Source organism: Entelurus aequoreus, linkage group LG14, assembly GCF_033978785.1.
Source record: "Entelurus aequoreus isolate RoL-2023_Sb linkage group LG14, RoL_Eaeq_v1.1, whole genome shotgun sequence".
Taxonomy (NCBI): domain Eukaryota; kingdom Metazoa; phylum Chordata; class Actinopteri; order Syngnathiformes; family Syngnathidae; genus Entelurus; species Entelurus aequoreus.
Window position 1 is genome coordinate 52,462,366 of NC_084744.1, and position 16,211 is coordinate 52,478,576.

Consider the following 16,211-nt stretch of genomic DNA (forward strand, 5'->3'; position numbering starts at 1 on the left):
TCAATATGGCCTCCCGCATATTTTGATTATTCCCTTGATGGAAACAGTTTGGACAACCCTGAACTAAATAAAGTATGGATATTTTGATTTGAGAATCGATTATTGGAGCATAAAGATCTGGTATCGATATTTCCGTATCAATCGGCACATCATTACCGCTCACACGGTGTGGATCCATTTGGTGATGTTGAGGTTGTGAACACCTAAAAAGTCTCTTAGTCTGAGCTTCACTTTTGACCTCCTTGTTAAGTTCTGGCCTGGGACCAGTGCTGCATTTTTAATAAGTTACTTAAAATAATTAGGCCTCTTAAAAAGTCATGTGTGTCAACAGTTATTAGAGAATGAAGCGAAAATGCAGAAAAATTAATCCAAATTGATTTAGTGGTGAGAAACATCTTCTTCATCATGACTAATTTAAAATTTCTGTCAGAAAAAGGTGTGCATGTGTCAGTTTGCTCAGTTAAACACGACACTAATTTGTTTCCTCACTTTAAGACATCTTCTAATGTTTGCTTTCCTCATACTTGATGAAACTTCCCTGCTGTGCTTTGCACACCTTCGTCATTTCCCAGTGCACACTGCCACCTTGTGGGGACAAGTCGGCATTGCTCCCCATTGCATCACATTTGACATGATTAACAACATGGTTGTTAATAATTAATAACATGTTTGTAAACAAGTGCGCCGGACGCAAAGGCCTGGACGACACAGACGAGTCCTTCGTTTATTTGTGCTTTATTGGCAAGAAAAAAAGCAGGAAGTGAGTGTAGAGATCCTACGTGTGATTGCCATGGCAAATGTGTAAATGTACTATATTTTATCTTATTACAGCAGATATATTCCAACACACACTAGAGTTAATCACGTGTAAGGCATGAAAATATGTATTGATATTTTCAAAGCAAGGCTCCCACACACACAGGTGTGAGCGTTTAAAGTGTGTGTGTGTGGGCGGGGCATAGACGGTTGCCAGGGACTTCACCGAAGTCATAAACCAAAGAGGAGGCAACCAGGAGACCTGCATGGCAGCATCTGGCCACTAGGGGGGCGAGTAGTAAAATAATGTTTGACCTGCTCATGTTTGTTTTATGTGCTGCACTGCGTGATTGTTTACAGAAGTACACGCCAAGACGCCCTCCTCTTTCTAATAAAAACCCAAGTAAATATCCACGTTAACTTCAGGCTGGAAGAAACGTGAAAAGAGAGAATAAAAAATATCACTACGCAGGCGGTGGGGGAACAAACATGGCCGCCCGACAACGGCAGTTCGGGTGGGGACTTATCGTTCAAAAAATGTAGTCGCGGGTCATCTTGAGGGACGGCATGGCCTCGTTGACGTTCTGGTCCAGGCGGTGGTAGTCCACCGTGTTGCGGGAACAAAGACCCTCCTTCCAGCGGCGGCTTTGAGCTAGCATCAAGATCTGTAATAAATAAAAAATGAACACCCCGTCCTCGTTATTGTAAATACTGAGTGATTTTTCTATGCATTTTCTACCACCTGTCCCTCTCAGGGTGGTGGGGGGGTGCTGGAGCCTATTCCAGCTGCACTCATTATTACACTTCTGACTCTCTTTTGCAAGTATAGCACTAAGTTGGAGTCCAAGATCTTAGATGGCAGTTGTGTATAGTTTATGGTGTGTTGGCTTGTCAGTTCAGTCTCTGCTGAATGTCGTCTTTTGTTGCGCCCTAAAAAAAAGTGTTAATACTGTAAGTATTGTACTTAATACCCACCAGCTGCTGCATTGTACTAATGTGCAAAATAGTTGTAATTTTCATCAACAAATTTGGAGGTGTTGAAATCGCCATGTAAAATTGCTAATGCTAATCCATAACATGTCAATCGCAAAGCCAATGTATATTAGCATCAAGCTGGCGCATTCTTGGAAAAGTGGAGCCTTACTTTAGTTTTTTTAGAGTCAATTTCTTTGTTGGCATGTAAAATGTCAACATATACCTACAAGTAGTTTGGCTGAGTCTGCTCTCGGTGCTGCTTGAGTGATCGCCAAGTGCAAAGAGCCGCTGAGTCGGCAACTGGACCTGACGTCACTCGCAACCCAGGTGCCTAAACATGGTACCGTTGGATGGAATCGTGCCTGGTAGGACCGGCGGGATTCAGTTAGGGCTGCAACTAACGATTAATTTGATAATCGATTAATCTGTCAATTATTACTTCGATTAATCGATTAATAATCGGATAAAAGAGACAAACTACATTTCTATCCTTTCCAGTATTTTATTGAGAAAAAAAACAGCTTACTGGCACCATACTTATTTTGATTATTGTTTCTCAGCTGTTTGTACATGTTTCAGTTTATAAATAAAGGTTTATAAAAAATTAAAAAAATAAATACAAATTTAAAGAAAAAAAAGAAAAATTGCCTCTGCGCATGCGCATAGCATAGATCCAACAAATCGATGACTAAATTAATCGGCTACTATTTTTATAATCGATTTTAATCGATTTAATCGATTAGTTGTTGCAGCCCTACATTTGGTCGATGCCAAAAAAGATTCAATACCCATCCTTACTCCTTTGTATATAATGTTGTTTTGTACCTAACTCGGATCGGTAGGTTGTGAGTTCAAACCCCGGCCGGGTCATACCAAAGACTAAAAATGGGACCCATTACCTCCCTGCTTGGCACTCAGCATCAAGGGTTGGAATTGGGGGTTGAATCACCAAAAATGATTCTCGGGCGCGGCCACCGCTGCTGCCCACTGCTCCCCTCACCTCCCAGGGGGTGGAACAAGGGGATGGGTCAAATGCAGAGGAAAAATTTCACCACACCTAGTGTGTGTGTGACAATCATTGGTACTTTTTTAAAAATATATTTATATATTTACACACTTCTATATGCCAGTTTATTGCCTACGGTTTTAGATATTTTTTTTAGGGCTGCAACAACTAATCGATTAAATCGATTAAAATCGATTATAAAAATAGTTGGCGATTAATTTAGTCATTGATTAATTGGATCTATGCTATGCGCATGCGCAGAGGCATTTTTATTTTTTTAAATTTTTTTTAAATAAACCTTTATTTATAAACTGCAACATGTACAAACAGCTGAGAAACAATAATCAAAATAAGTATGGTGCCAGTATGCTGTTTTTTTTCAATAAAATACTGGAAAGGATAGAAATGTAGTTTGTCTCTTTTATCCAATTATTAATCGATTAATCAAAGTAATAATCCACAGATTAATCGATTATCAAATTAATAGTTAGTTGCAGCCCTAATTTTTTTGAATACATACATTTTCAACTGTATCATAAATGCCTTGCTTGTATGTGCTATGCAGCTGGTGGACCACTATTGTTAAATATTGCTTTTAAAAAAAGTAAAACCACCAACGTAACAGCCATGTTACTGCTGTCAAATAAGTTGACAAAAAGGGACAGGTTTTTTTTATGCATACGTCATCCAATCGTGTCTTCGGGTACTGATGGTGTAGCGACTGATGATAATGAGGAAGTGCCATGTTGTTGTGGTTACTTGCTATGCTAACGCTGTTATGAGAGTTGCTATTAGCAAGTTAAAAGGGGAACTGCACTTTTTTAGGACTTTTGCCTACCGTTCACAATCCTTATGTAAGACAATAACACATGTTTTTTTAACTTTTTTTATGCATTCAAACTAGTAAAAATATGCTAGCAAAAGTCAGCTCTATTCCGCCTGTAAAAACATCCAAATGCCCCCACCAACGTTTTATATACAGACTGTAAAGTATATATTTAACGTAGTAACATTAATAACAACATAATATTTACGTATTTTGCTCATTTTAAGCATACGGCAGTGTATTAATTTCATAGACGCGTCACAACGTTCGCTTTTTCCTTCAACAACACTACTAATCACGGCAAACTTCATGAGAGACAACAAAGACTACTTTGGGACCAATGATGATTCAGAACCTTCCATTTTGTTATCCCGAATATAAGGAGAATGATCTACAGGTTTTAGAAGCTGTGTGCTAAACAGACACAGCCTTAGTGAAACACTAAGCATCATGTAGCAGTATTGCTAAGTGCTAAGCATAAAAAATACTAACTATGAACATAATAAGACAAACACTTACTGTACAATGTCTAATCTCACCAGGATGTCGACTGATTGGATGTTTACATCTTCTCGTTCAGTTGACGAAATAATCATAAGCAAGCGTTTCTTTGTGTCTTTATCGCCATCTCTCTGTCTAAGTTGGATTTCGAAGTTTACCAACTATTTGGTTTATGTCCACAACCTTCTACTATCCAGGTGAGAGGCATGGATTTATCATCTGGAATTACCTTTCACCAACTCAGAGGCAATTTAGCACCTCAATGTCAATATAACAGTATAAGTTAGTTCTCTATGATCACGGCGCTGCTAAAGTTTATCTGCGTTGGCGCTTATAGTAAAAATATCGCTAATACTTGGTTAATAATCAGTTCACGACGTGTTAATGGAGTATTGTTGGCACGTTTTGGATGTTTTTACAGAGGACTTTGTGGGCGGAATAGTGTACTCCCATTGACTCAATTGTTATCTGACTTTTGCTAATGTTTATTTACAACAACATCAACGTAACACCCATCAGACATCTGACTGTTCCCACCCCCACACCCCTCTATTCGCGATCTTCTTGACAATGCTAAACTGTAAACTATGGTCAACCTGCACATCAACGCAGGTTCTATGCCGCTGGACAAATCTCAAACTAGATCTCGTTGACATGTATGACTTAAGTGTTATTATGACAATGACAAAGGAATTGATTGAATTTGGAATACTTTAAAAAAGAAAAATATAAGTGTGCCTGTCTTACCTAAGGATTATGAATGATAGGCATGCTTTAAAGAAAAGTGCAGTTCCACTTTAAGGTCGGCTATACATTTGAATATTAGCAGCAGACTGTATGTGCTTCTGTCGGGACACTTTGTTACTTACAAGTTGTTGCAGTTTGCTGAGTCTGCATTCATTCAGCAGCGGAATAAAAGACTGATAGCTTCTTCTGCAGCGATGGTACTATGGAACATGATCTAGTGTGAATTATGCAAGCTGCTAAAGCAAGGACTGACCTTCCTCTTGTTGTGGTAGGTGATGTAGATGATGGCCACCAGGAAGGCCAGGATGACCAGATGGAAGAAGAAGTGCGAGTCCTCATCCTCCGTGTTGTAGACGGCGGGACCCTTGTAGCCGACGTCTTGCTTCCCGAAAGGCTCCTCCACCCGGATCAGCGTCTGGTCTTTTCCGTTGTCCTCGTTGTCCTCCAGGTGAAATTGGGCGTCCAGGTCTTCGCTGTCGCCATAATTGTCGTCGTCCTCGTCCTCTTCCACGTATTGCTCTCCGCCTTCTTTTCCAGCGGGCTGAAGCATCTCCAGCTCAAATTCGTGCAGGGCCGTGGTGCTCTGAGTCTCCAAGGATTTGGAGTCCATGGCGGTGGTCTCCTCTGTGTACTTGGTAGATTCAGGGGTTGTGACAGAGGTGGCGGTGGTGGCTTCTGGGTTGGAAGCGGCTTTGGAAGCGGCGGGTCTGTCAGTTGTGGTCCCATTGGTCAGAGTCTTAGCATTGGTTTCCTGTGATATTGCAGGCTCGGGTTCATCAGGCGTTTGCCCCAGTTTGCTGTCAGAGGAGGCGATGACGACCAGATCCTTGGCTTGGCTGGACACGGTCTGGTTGATTTTAGGGAGCTGGATCGTCACTGGTGCTGAGTCGTTGCCGGTGGCTGTTGCCGGAATTTTGGGGCCGGCTGGGGTTGACAAAAGTTCTGCTTGAGTGGTTTCATTCTTTACGCTTGCGAGGGGAGGACTTTCCGGTTTCTTTGTTGGTACATCTAAGACTTGGACAGAAACACATTATAAGCAACCATTCATCCTTTATAGTCATTGGACACCACCTCATGGTGACAGTCTTCTACTCCTGACGCGTTGCAAACGACAGGTTGGAAATATGATCAACGTGCACGCGTCCTGTCCGACCCTTAGTCCATTCCGTAGCGTGGGAAAATGTATCTGCGTTCAGTTACGGTTGAGCCAAAAAAAAAGGCTACATCGTGGAAATACCACATCCAAAGCAAAGCCAAATGGTTCTCATGAGAAGAAAAGACTATTTTCATCCACCATCCCCACATCACTGCAGAAAATGTCTACTTGAGCACTTGCATTCAGAGGAGTGGAGTTTCACTTCCGTGTTTAGATTACAGTTTACTCCACATTGATCACATAAAATGTAGAATGTGACTGTAACTGCTTTTGTAAGATGAGATACCAACTGAGCAGACACCTCTTCTCAAACCAATCACACACTTTTAACTTCCAAATAAAAGCCCTACGCGTCACATCCGGGTCCAACTACACTAACCAAAATGAAAAATGAGTTACATTATGATCACGCTTTGTCAAAGATGTTTTGTAACGTAATCTGTGATATTTCTACCTTAATAAAATGCTAGTACATCAGTTGAGGAATATAGGGAATGGCAGGGTAAAATATTGTATACAACATGTTCTGCTTGATAGTCCTTAATGGGTCCCTCAACTTTTTGTGTAACCTTAATCACTAACAATTCGCACAAGCTTCCATTGCTGTGCTAATATTAAAATTATATATGTGTTAAGAGCTAGCAAGTTAACATTTTAATTGCAGGCCATTACTGAGGCATTTAACCTGGCAGCCACTACAGCTGCTAAGGGAGTGTTGTGAGGTCATTACCTTCCTAATGTGAGCTCATTCAGAATCTACAATGTTCACACAATAAATGAATACAATATTTCAAATCCAACACTAGCGTTTAGTGACGTACTAAAACACTATTAGACTCTAGCGTTTAGTGACGTACCAAAAAAATTGTAGACACTAGCGTTTAGTGACGTACCAAAACTCAAGTAGACACTAGCATTTAGTGACGTACCAAAACTCTAGTAGACACTAGCGTTTAGTGAAGCACCCAAACCAGGGGTAGAGAACCTATGGCTCTAGAGCCAGATGTGGCTCTTTTGATGACTGCATCTGGCTCAGATAAATCTTAGCTGACACTGCTTAACACGATAAGTAATGAGTAATTCCGCAGATAATCAGTGTTGAAAATAATCACGTATCAACCAGACTACAAAGCCATCAGCAAAACCATGCAGCACCAGAAGTCGCATTAATGGTAAGATAAGAGACTTATTATACTCTAAAAATGCAGGTCTTACTTAAAAATGCACTCATTTAGTTCTATTCATTGTTAAAAAATATTATACGGCTCTCACGGAAATACATTTTAAAATATTTGACTTTCATGGCTCTCTCAGCCAAAAAGGTTCCCGACCCCTGACCTAAACACTAGTAGACACTAGCGTTTAGTGACGTACCAAAACACTAGTACACACTAGTGTTTAGTGAAGTACCAAAACACTAGTCTACACTAACATTTAGTGAAGTACCAAAAAACTAGTATACACTAACGTTTAGTAAAGTACTAAAACACCAGTATACACTAGCGTTTAGTGAAGTACCAAAACACTGTTACATACTTGACTAGCGTTTAGTCAAGTACCAAAATACTAGTATACACTAACGTTTAGTGAAGTACCAAAACACTAGTATACACTAGCGTTTAGTGAAGTACCAAAACACTAGTATACACTAGTGTTTAGTGAAGTACCAAAACACTAGTATACACTAACGTTTAGTGAAGTACCAAAACACTAGTATACACTTGACTAGTGTTTAGTCAAGTACCAAAATACAAGTATACACTAACGTTTAGTAAAGTACCAAAACACCAGTATACACTAGCGTTTAGTCAAGTACCAAAACATTAGTATAGAGTAACAATTACTGAAGTACCAAAACACTAGTATACACTAACAATTAGTGAAGTACCAAAACACTAGTATACAGTAGCGTTTAGTAAAGTACCAAAATACTAGTACACACTAACGTTTAGTGAAGTACCAAAACACCAGTATACACTAGCGTTTAGTCAAGTACCAAAACATTAGTATATACTAACAATTAGTGAAGTACCAAAACACTAAGATACACTAACAATTAGTGAAGTACCAAAACACCAGTATACACTAGCGTTTAGTCAAGTACCAAAATACTAGTATACACTAGCGTTTAGTGATGTACCAAAACACTAGTATATACTAACGTTTAGTGAAGTACCAAAACACCAGTATACACTAGCGTTTAGTCAAGTACCAAAACATTAGTATATACTAACAATTAGTGAAGTACCAAAACACTAAGATACACTAACAATTAGTGAAGTACCAAAACACCAGTATACACTAGCGTTTAGTCAAGTACCAAAATACTAGTATACACTAGCGTTTAGTGATGTACCAAAACACTAGTATACACTAACATTTAGTGAAGTACCAAAAAACTAGTATACACTAACGTTTAGTAAAGTACTAAAACACCAGTATACACTAGCGTTTAGTGAAGTACCAAAACACTGTTACATACTTGACTAGCGTTTAGTCAAGTACCAAAATACTAGTATACACTAACGTTTAGTGAAGTACCAAAACACTAGTATACACTAGCGTTTAGTGAAGAACCAAAACACTAGTATACACTAGTGTTTAGTGAAGTACCAAAACACTAGTATACACTAACGTTTAGTGAAGTACCAAAACACTAGTATACACTTGACTAGTGTTTAGTCAAGTACCAAAATACAAGTATACACTAACGTTTAGTAAAGTACCAAAACACCAGTATACACTAGCGTTTAGTCAAGTACCAAAACATTAGTATAGACTAACAATTACTGAAGTACCAAAACACTAGTATACACTAACAATTAGTGAAGTACCAAAACACTAGTATACAGTAGCGTTTAGTAAAGTACCAAAATACTAGTACACACTAACGTTTAGTGAAGTACCAAAACACCAGTATACACTAGCGTTTAGTCAAGTACCAAAACATTAGTATATACTAACAATTAGTGAAGTACCAAAACACTAAGATACACTAACAATTAGTGAAGTACCAAAACACCAGTATACACTAGCGTTTAGTCAAGTACCAAAATACTAGTATACACTAGCGTTTAGTGATGTACCAAAACACTAGTATATACTAGCGTTTAGTCAAGGACCAAAACACTAGTAGACACTTGTGTTTAGTGACATACCAAAACACTAATATACACTAGCGTTTAGTGACGTACCAAAACACTAGTATACACTAGCATTTAGTGACGCACCAAAACACACGTAGACACTTGAGTTTAGTGACGTACCAAAACACTAGTAGACATTTGCGTTTAGTGACGTACCAAAACAGTAGTATATACTAGCGTTTAGTGACATACCAAAACTCTAGTAGACGCCAGCGTTTAGCGATGTACCAAAACACTAATATACACAAGTGTTTAGTGACGTACCAAAACACTAGTATACACTAGCGTTTAGTGACGCACCAAAACACACGTAGACACTTGAGTTTAGTGACGTACCAAAACACTTGTAGACATTTGCGTTTAGTGACGTACCAAAACACTAGTATACACTAGCGTTTAGTGACATACCAAAACTCTAGTAGACGCTAGCGTTTAGCGATGTACCAAAACACTAATATACACAAGTGTTTAGTGACGTACCAAGACACTAGTACACACTAGCATTTAGACAAGTACCAAAACACTAGAATACACTTGACTAGCGTTTAGTCAAGTACCAAAACACTAGTATACACTAGGTTTTAGTCAAGTACTATAACATTAGTATACACTAGCTTTTAGTCAAGTATCAAAACATTAGTATACACTTGACTAGTGTTTAGTCAAGGACCAAAAAACTAGTATACACTAGCGTTTAGTCAAGTACCAAAACACTAGTATACACTAGGGTTTAGTCGAGTACCAAAACACTAGTATACACTAACGTTTAGTCAAGTACCAAAACACTAGTATACACTAGCATTTAGTCGAGTACCAAAACACTAGTATACACTAGCGTTTAGTGAGGTACCAAAACACTAGTATACACTAATGTTTATTAGTGAGGTACCAAAACACTAGTATACACTAGCGTTTAGTCAAGTACCAAAACACTAGCATACACTAGCGTTTAGTGAGGTACCAAAACACTAGTATACACTAGCGTTTAGTGAGGTACCAAAACACTAGTATACACTAGCGTTTAGTGAGGCACCAACACACTAGTATACACTAGCGTTTAGTGAGGTACCAAAACACTAGTATACACTAGCGTTTAGTGAGGTATTTATTTATTTAGGTATTTAGTGGGGACGGCGTGGCGAAGTTGGTAGAGTGGCTGTGCCAGCAATCGGAGGGTTGCTGGTTACTGGGGTTCAATCCCCACCTTCTACCATCCTAGTCACGTCCGTTGTGTCCTTGGGCAAGACACTTCACCCTTGCTCCTGATGGGTGCTGGTAGCGCCTTGCATGGCAGCTCCCTCCATCAGTGTGTGAATGTGTGTGTGAATGGGTGAATGTGGAAATACTGTCAAAGCGCTTTGAGTACCTTGAAGGTAGAAAAGCGCTATACAAGTATAACCCATTTATCATTTAATTATTTATGAGGTACCAAAACACTAGTATACACTAGCGTTTAGTGAGGTACCAAAACACTAGTATACACTAGCGTTTAGCCAACATAGCTGATCAGGTTGCCCGGGAGGAGGACACGGGGGATTTGAAGCACTGAGCCACGGGTTCCGAGGGGAGAAAGGAACTATTCATCAACATGGACTGCAAGCAGCATAAACACTTTAGTGAACAGAAAGAAGGTCTTTGTGGCAAGGCGACTTAAAGAAGGCATTGACAACATAAATGCAGTCCATCTACGTGTTACCTGGAGGAGACACTGCTAGCAGTACTTTTTAAACCTTCAACATTTAACCATGTTTAATACCTGCAGGATTTCTTCGTTCGTATAAGAATTTCTTCCGGTGTCAAAAAGGTGTTTGAAACTTTAAGGTTGCATTATATCTAGTTGTTTCCATTTCTGTGTGTGACTCAGTAATCCGACAAACACTCACTCCCTCTCTCGTGTGTTGACGCTAAGGACATAGGTGTGTCAGGAACAATGACAGAAGAACATGAAACACGTACACACAAAATAAAATCATTAGCTCCGGCAGCACAATGACGCAGACATCATTCAGACGCTCGCTGCTTTTTACCATACTTCAAAAGGAGCCTCCTTAATTCGCTCAACTTCAAAGAGCGCCACAGCTTTCAGGAACAAATCCCACATGACAAGGACATCTGCATCGAGTCACTGCATATAAGTAAATGCAACAAAAGTAGTATTACATACATTTAATTTTACTTACCTGTATACAGCACCAGAGCACAAAAGAAGAGTTAAACTAAACACTTAACAGCTTTACTTCATATCACAAATATTGTATTCTTATATTTAAGAACAAGAACAAGAAAGTTTGATCATATTACGCCTATACTGGCTCACCTGCACAGGCTTGCTCTGTACTTAAGATGTGACTTTAAGGTTTTACTTCTTACGTATAAAATATTACACTGTCTAGCTCCAGCCTATCTTGCTGATTGTATTGTACCATATGTCCCGGCACGAAATCTGCGTTCAAAGAACTCCGGCTTATTAGTGATTCCCAGAGCCCAAAAAAAGTCTGCGGGCTATAGAGCGTTTTCTATTCGGGCTCCAGTACCCTGGAAAGCCCTCCCGGTAACACTTAGAGATGCTACCTCAGTAGAAGCATTTAAAGGCCTACTGAAATGAATTTTTTTAATTTAAACGGGGATAGCAGATCCATTCTATGTGTCAAACTTGATCATTTCGCGATATTGCCATATTTTTGCTGAAAGGATTTAGTAGAGAACATCGACGATAAAGTTCACAACTTTTGGTCGCTGATAAAAAAAAGCCTTGCCTGTACCGGAAGTAGCGTGACGTCGCAGGTTGAAAGGCTCCTCACATTTCTCCATTGTTTACACTAGCAGCAAGAGCGAATCGGACAGAGAAAGCGACGATTACCCCATTAATTTGAGCCAGGATGAAAGATTCGTGGATGAGGAACGTGAGAGTGAAGGACTAGAGTGCAGTGCAGGACGTATCTTTTTTCGCTCTGACCGTAACTTAGGTACAAGGGCTCATTGGATTCCACACTCTCTCCTTTTTCTATTGTGGATCACGGATTTGTATTTTTAACCACCACGGATACTATATCCTCTTGAAAATGAGAGTCGAGAACGCGAAATGGACATTCACAGTGACTTTTATCTCCACGACAATACATCGGCGAAGCACTTCAGCTACGGAGCTAACATGATAGCATCGTGCTTAACTGCATATAGAAACAGACGAAATAAGCCCCTGACTGGGAGGATAGACCGAAGATCAACAATACTACCAAACTCTGGACCTGTAACCACACGGTTAATAATGTACCTCCTGGCGAAGCCTAGCAATGCTGTTGCTAACGACGCCATTGAAGCTAACTTAGCTACGGGACCTCGACAGAGCTATGCTAAAAACATTAGCTCTCCACCTACGCCAGCTCTCATCTGCTCATCAACACCCGCTGCGTTCCAGCGATCGACGGCGCAACGAAGGACTTCACCCAATCATCGATGCGGTCGGCGGCCCGGAGATGGAGGAAGTTAAGGTACTCACGGTAGCGCGTCTGCTATCCAACTCAAAGTCCTCCTGGTTTTGTTGCTGTAGCCAGCCGCTAATACACTGATCCCACCTACAGCTTTCTTCTTTGCAGTCTTCATTGTTAATTGAACAAATTGCAAAAGATTCACCAACACAGATGTCCAGAATACTGTGGAATTTTGCGATAAAAACAGAGCTGTTTGTATTGGGATACAATGGTGTCCGAATACTTCTGCTTCAACCCCTGACGCCACGCGCAAACGTCATCATACCTAGACGTTTTCAGCCGGAAGTTTCCCGGGAAATTTAAAATTGCACTTTATAAGTTAACCCGGCCGTATTGGCATGTGTTGCAATGTTAAGATTTCATCATTGATATATAAACTATCAGACTGCGTGGTCGGTAGTAGTGGGTTTCAGTAGGCCTTTAAGTCCCATCTTAAAACTCATTTGTATACTCTTGCCTTTAAATAGAACCCCTTTTTAGACCAGTTGATCTGCTGTTTCTTTTCTTTCCTCCTCTGCCCCCCTCTCCCTTGTGGAGGGGGCGGGGCGCAGAGGTCCGGTGGCCACGGATGAAGTGCTGGCTGTCCAGAGTCGGGACCCGGGGTGGACCGCTCGCCTGTGCATCGGTTGGGGACATCTCTGCGCTGCTGACCCGTCTCCGCTCGGGACGGTCTCCTGCTGGCCCCACTATGGACTGGACTCTCACTATTATATTAGATCCACTATGGACTGAACTTTCACAATATTATGCTAGACCCACTCGACGTCCATTGCATCCGGTCTCCCCTAGAGGGGTGGGGGGGTCACCCACATCAGCGGTCCTCTCCAAGGTTTCTCATAGTCATTCTCATCGACGTCCCGCTGGGTTGTGAGTTTTTCCTTGCCCTTATGTGGGCGCTGAACCGTGGATGTCGTTGTGGCTTGTGCAGCCCTTTGAGATACTTGTGATTTAGGGCTATATAAATAAACATTGATTGATTTATTGATGTTGGTACAGTGGTCGAGGAAAATTAGCAAAATACATAAATAACGTCCTGTGATTTGATTTTGATATTATTTTTGTTATCTTGGTAGATTGAAAATTAACCCCAATGAGCTGACTAATGAACATTATCACATCATTTGTTCAGAGAGTATTAATAACGACAAATAAAGATAGAATAATATTAACCGCAACATGTAAGCACGACTTTCAAACGTGAGCATATAACCCCAATTCTTGAGAGCTCCCTGTTCATTTTAGAATTGATTTTAAAACATTGCTGTTTGTTTTTAAAGCTCTACATTGACTGGCACCTCAGTATATCTCGGACCGCATCCAAATTTACACTCCTGCGCGTGCTCTGTTGTCCGAGAGCCAGCTCCAGCTCATGGTGCCCAAGACCAGACTTAAAACCAGGGGAGACAGGGCCTTCTCTGTGGTCGGCCCTAAGCTCTGGAACACTCTGCCCCTCCATGTTCAAACTGCTCCCACAGTGGAGTGTTTTAAGTCTCGTCTTAAGACCCACTTTTATTCTTTGGCTTTTAACACTACGTGAGTTGTGTGGTCCTCTGTTGTCCTCAGTGTTTTTAAAATGTTGATTTCTATTTACTGTTTTAATTGGTTTTACCCTTTAAAATAGTTTTTAATCATATTTATTTTTATATTGGTTTTATATTTATTTATTTTTTGTTTTTAATTCAGTCATTGGTGGAGCTAAGGATAATATTTGAATATTGTTTTTAATATTGTTGTGCAGCACTTTGGAAACATTTTTGTTGTTTAAATTCGCTACAGGTATATAAATAAAGTGGATTGGATTGGATAAGGGCCCTGCGATGAGGTGGCGACTTGTCCAGGGTGTACACCGCCTTCCGCCCGATTGTAGCTGAGATAGGCTCCAGCACCCCCCGCGACCCCGAAGGGAATAAGCGGTAGAAAATGGATGGATGGATTGGATAAGTGTAAAAAAACAAAAAAACATTATGATTTGCACATTTTCAGAATGTGCTTGTTCTATTTTTAAACAAAGAAAAAAATCTGAAGTTGTCTTTATTTTTAAGTTATCGTGCCGTGATTTTACCACTTGGGAGTAGATTTTTCTCCACGTGGCCCCCCGATCTAATATGAGTTGTGACACCCCTGGTTTAGTGTCTTTCTACTGTTGTTTCATTAAAAACGATGACTCTTTACTTGCCAACCTTGAGACCTCCGAATTCGGGAGATTGGGGGGGTGGAGGTGGGCGGGGGCGCGGCCGGGGGGCGGGGTTAAGAGGAGGAGTATATTTATAGCTAGAATTCACTGAAATTTAAGTATTTCTTTTATATATATATATATATATATATATATATATATATATATATATATATATATATATATATATATATATATATATATACCTGTATATATATAGTACAGTAAACAGTAATGACAACACAGTTGTTCTGACTGTACTGTACTTGCTGCTTACTTTTAAAAAAAATAACACTTACCTTTCACTATTTGAATAGCTTTTTTTCTGCCATTTGAGTACTGGCGAGCGATCTCTGAATCCGGGAACATATATCCTTCACGGATTTGTTGAAAACATCCGCAAATGAGAACGGGATGTTGCTTGCAAGGTGGCCCATAATACTGCGTTGCCGCCCCCTTGTGCTTCTCTGACCATTCATGAGTGACTATATCCATTCGGCCACCGTGTTATGGGTTATAGATAAATTTATGGATAACGGAGACATATATAATAGTCTCCTTTTCAGGTGAGAGGACGCTAAAGGCAGTGCCTTTAAGGCACGCCCCCAATATAGTTGTGCGGCTGGAAATCGGGACATTTTTGGGAGAATGGTTGTCCCGGGAGATTTTCGGGAGAGACTGAAATTCGGGAGTCTCCCGGAAAATTCGGGAGGGTTGGCAAGTATGTATATAACAGGCAGGAAAACGTCACAGGCTGAACTGTGCATGAAGCCTGGTGCTCTCTGCAGTTAATAAATACCGTCAAGCAGAACACAATAATACTTCAGTTTAAATCTCAACTTGTTATCATGGTGAAAATTTGATTGTACTACTATAAAGACAACATGTCACATTAGAATGTAATAATGTGAAACAATAATGAAAAGTAGATACAATGTTATGACATCATTTGTCGTCCTGTCAATCAAAACTTGTTAGCATTCTAGCTTAGCCACGTAGCCTTAGCGGGCTAACTGTCAGAAAACCGGTAAAGCTGTCACGAAAACTGACAATAACCCACACGAACACGAATTTACCTGCTGTAGTGATATTCGTCGGAGCCGCCAGGCAGCCGCCGAGCAAGAGGTGAACGTAAATAAGCAAAGAGACGGTGAAAATGCTCTTCCTATTTGGTTCCATCGTCGCCATGTTTGCTGTGACTGTCCAGGAAGACTCGGAGGGGGAGTGGCTTAAAACGGAACACGTGACAGTGGCGGCCAGGAAGTGGTGACGCGTACGTTTACCTTAAAAACTTGGAAATAACCGGGCTTGTGTTTTATTTTGAAAAGCAACACACATTATCATCCTAAAGTTCTCACAATGTTTATTTCTAAATTAAAAAATAAAAAACTTTTCTCCATGTACAAATGTAAAGTCCTTCGATGTGTCATGTGA

General features: G+C 40.3%; 1 protein-coding gene across 1 annotated transcript; it reads right to left on the reverse strand.

Annotated features, from left to right (window-relative positions):
• Nucleotides 1–702: 702 nt before the first annotated feature.
• On the reverse strand, nt 703–16,011 carry lg14h5orf15 (linkage group 14 C5orf15 homolog). The gene is made up of 3 exons (XM_062070162.1): nt 15,854–16,011; nt 5,065–5,825; nt 703–1,421 (listed from the first exon to the last, which is right to left on the reverse strand). Exons 1-3 carry the CDS (start codon nt 15,963–15,965, stop codon nt 1,287–1,289), a joined length of 1,008 nt encoding a protein of 335 aa, XP_061926146.1. The 5' UTR covers nt 15,966–16,011; the 3' UTR covers nt 703–1,286.
• Nucleotides 16,012–16,211: the final 200 nt, after the last annotated feature.

Bases quoted from the DNA above. Each gene is read 5' to 3' on its own strand.
- lg14h5orf15 (XM_062070162.1), bottom strand. From the start codon at position 15,965: ATGGCGACGATGGAACCAAATAGGAAGAGCATTTTCACCGTCTCTTTG. The intron at 5,826-15,853 runs GTAAATTCGTGT...TTTCTGTCCAAG, and splicing joins GACGAATATCACTACAGCAG to TCTTAGATGTACCAACAAAG. The intron at 1,422-5,064 runs GTCAGTCCTTGC...TATTTATTACAG, and splicing joins CCTACCACAACAAGAGGAAG to ATCTTGATGCTAGCTCAAAG.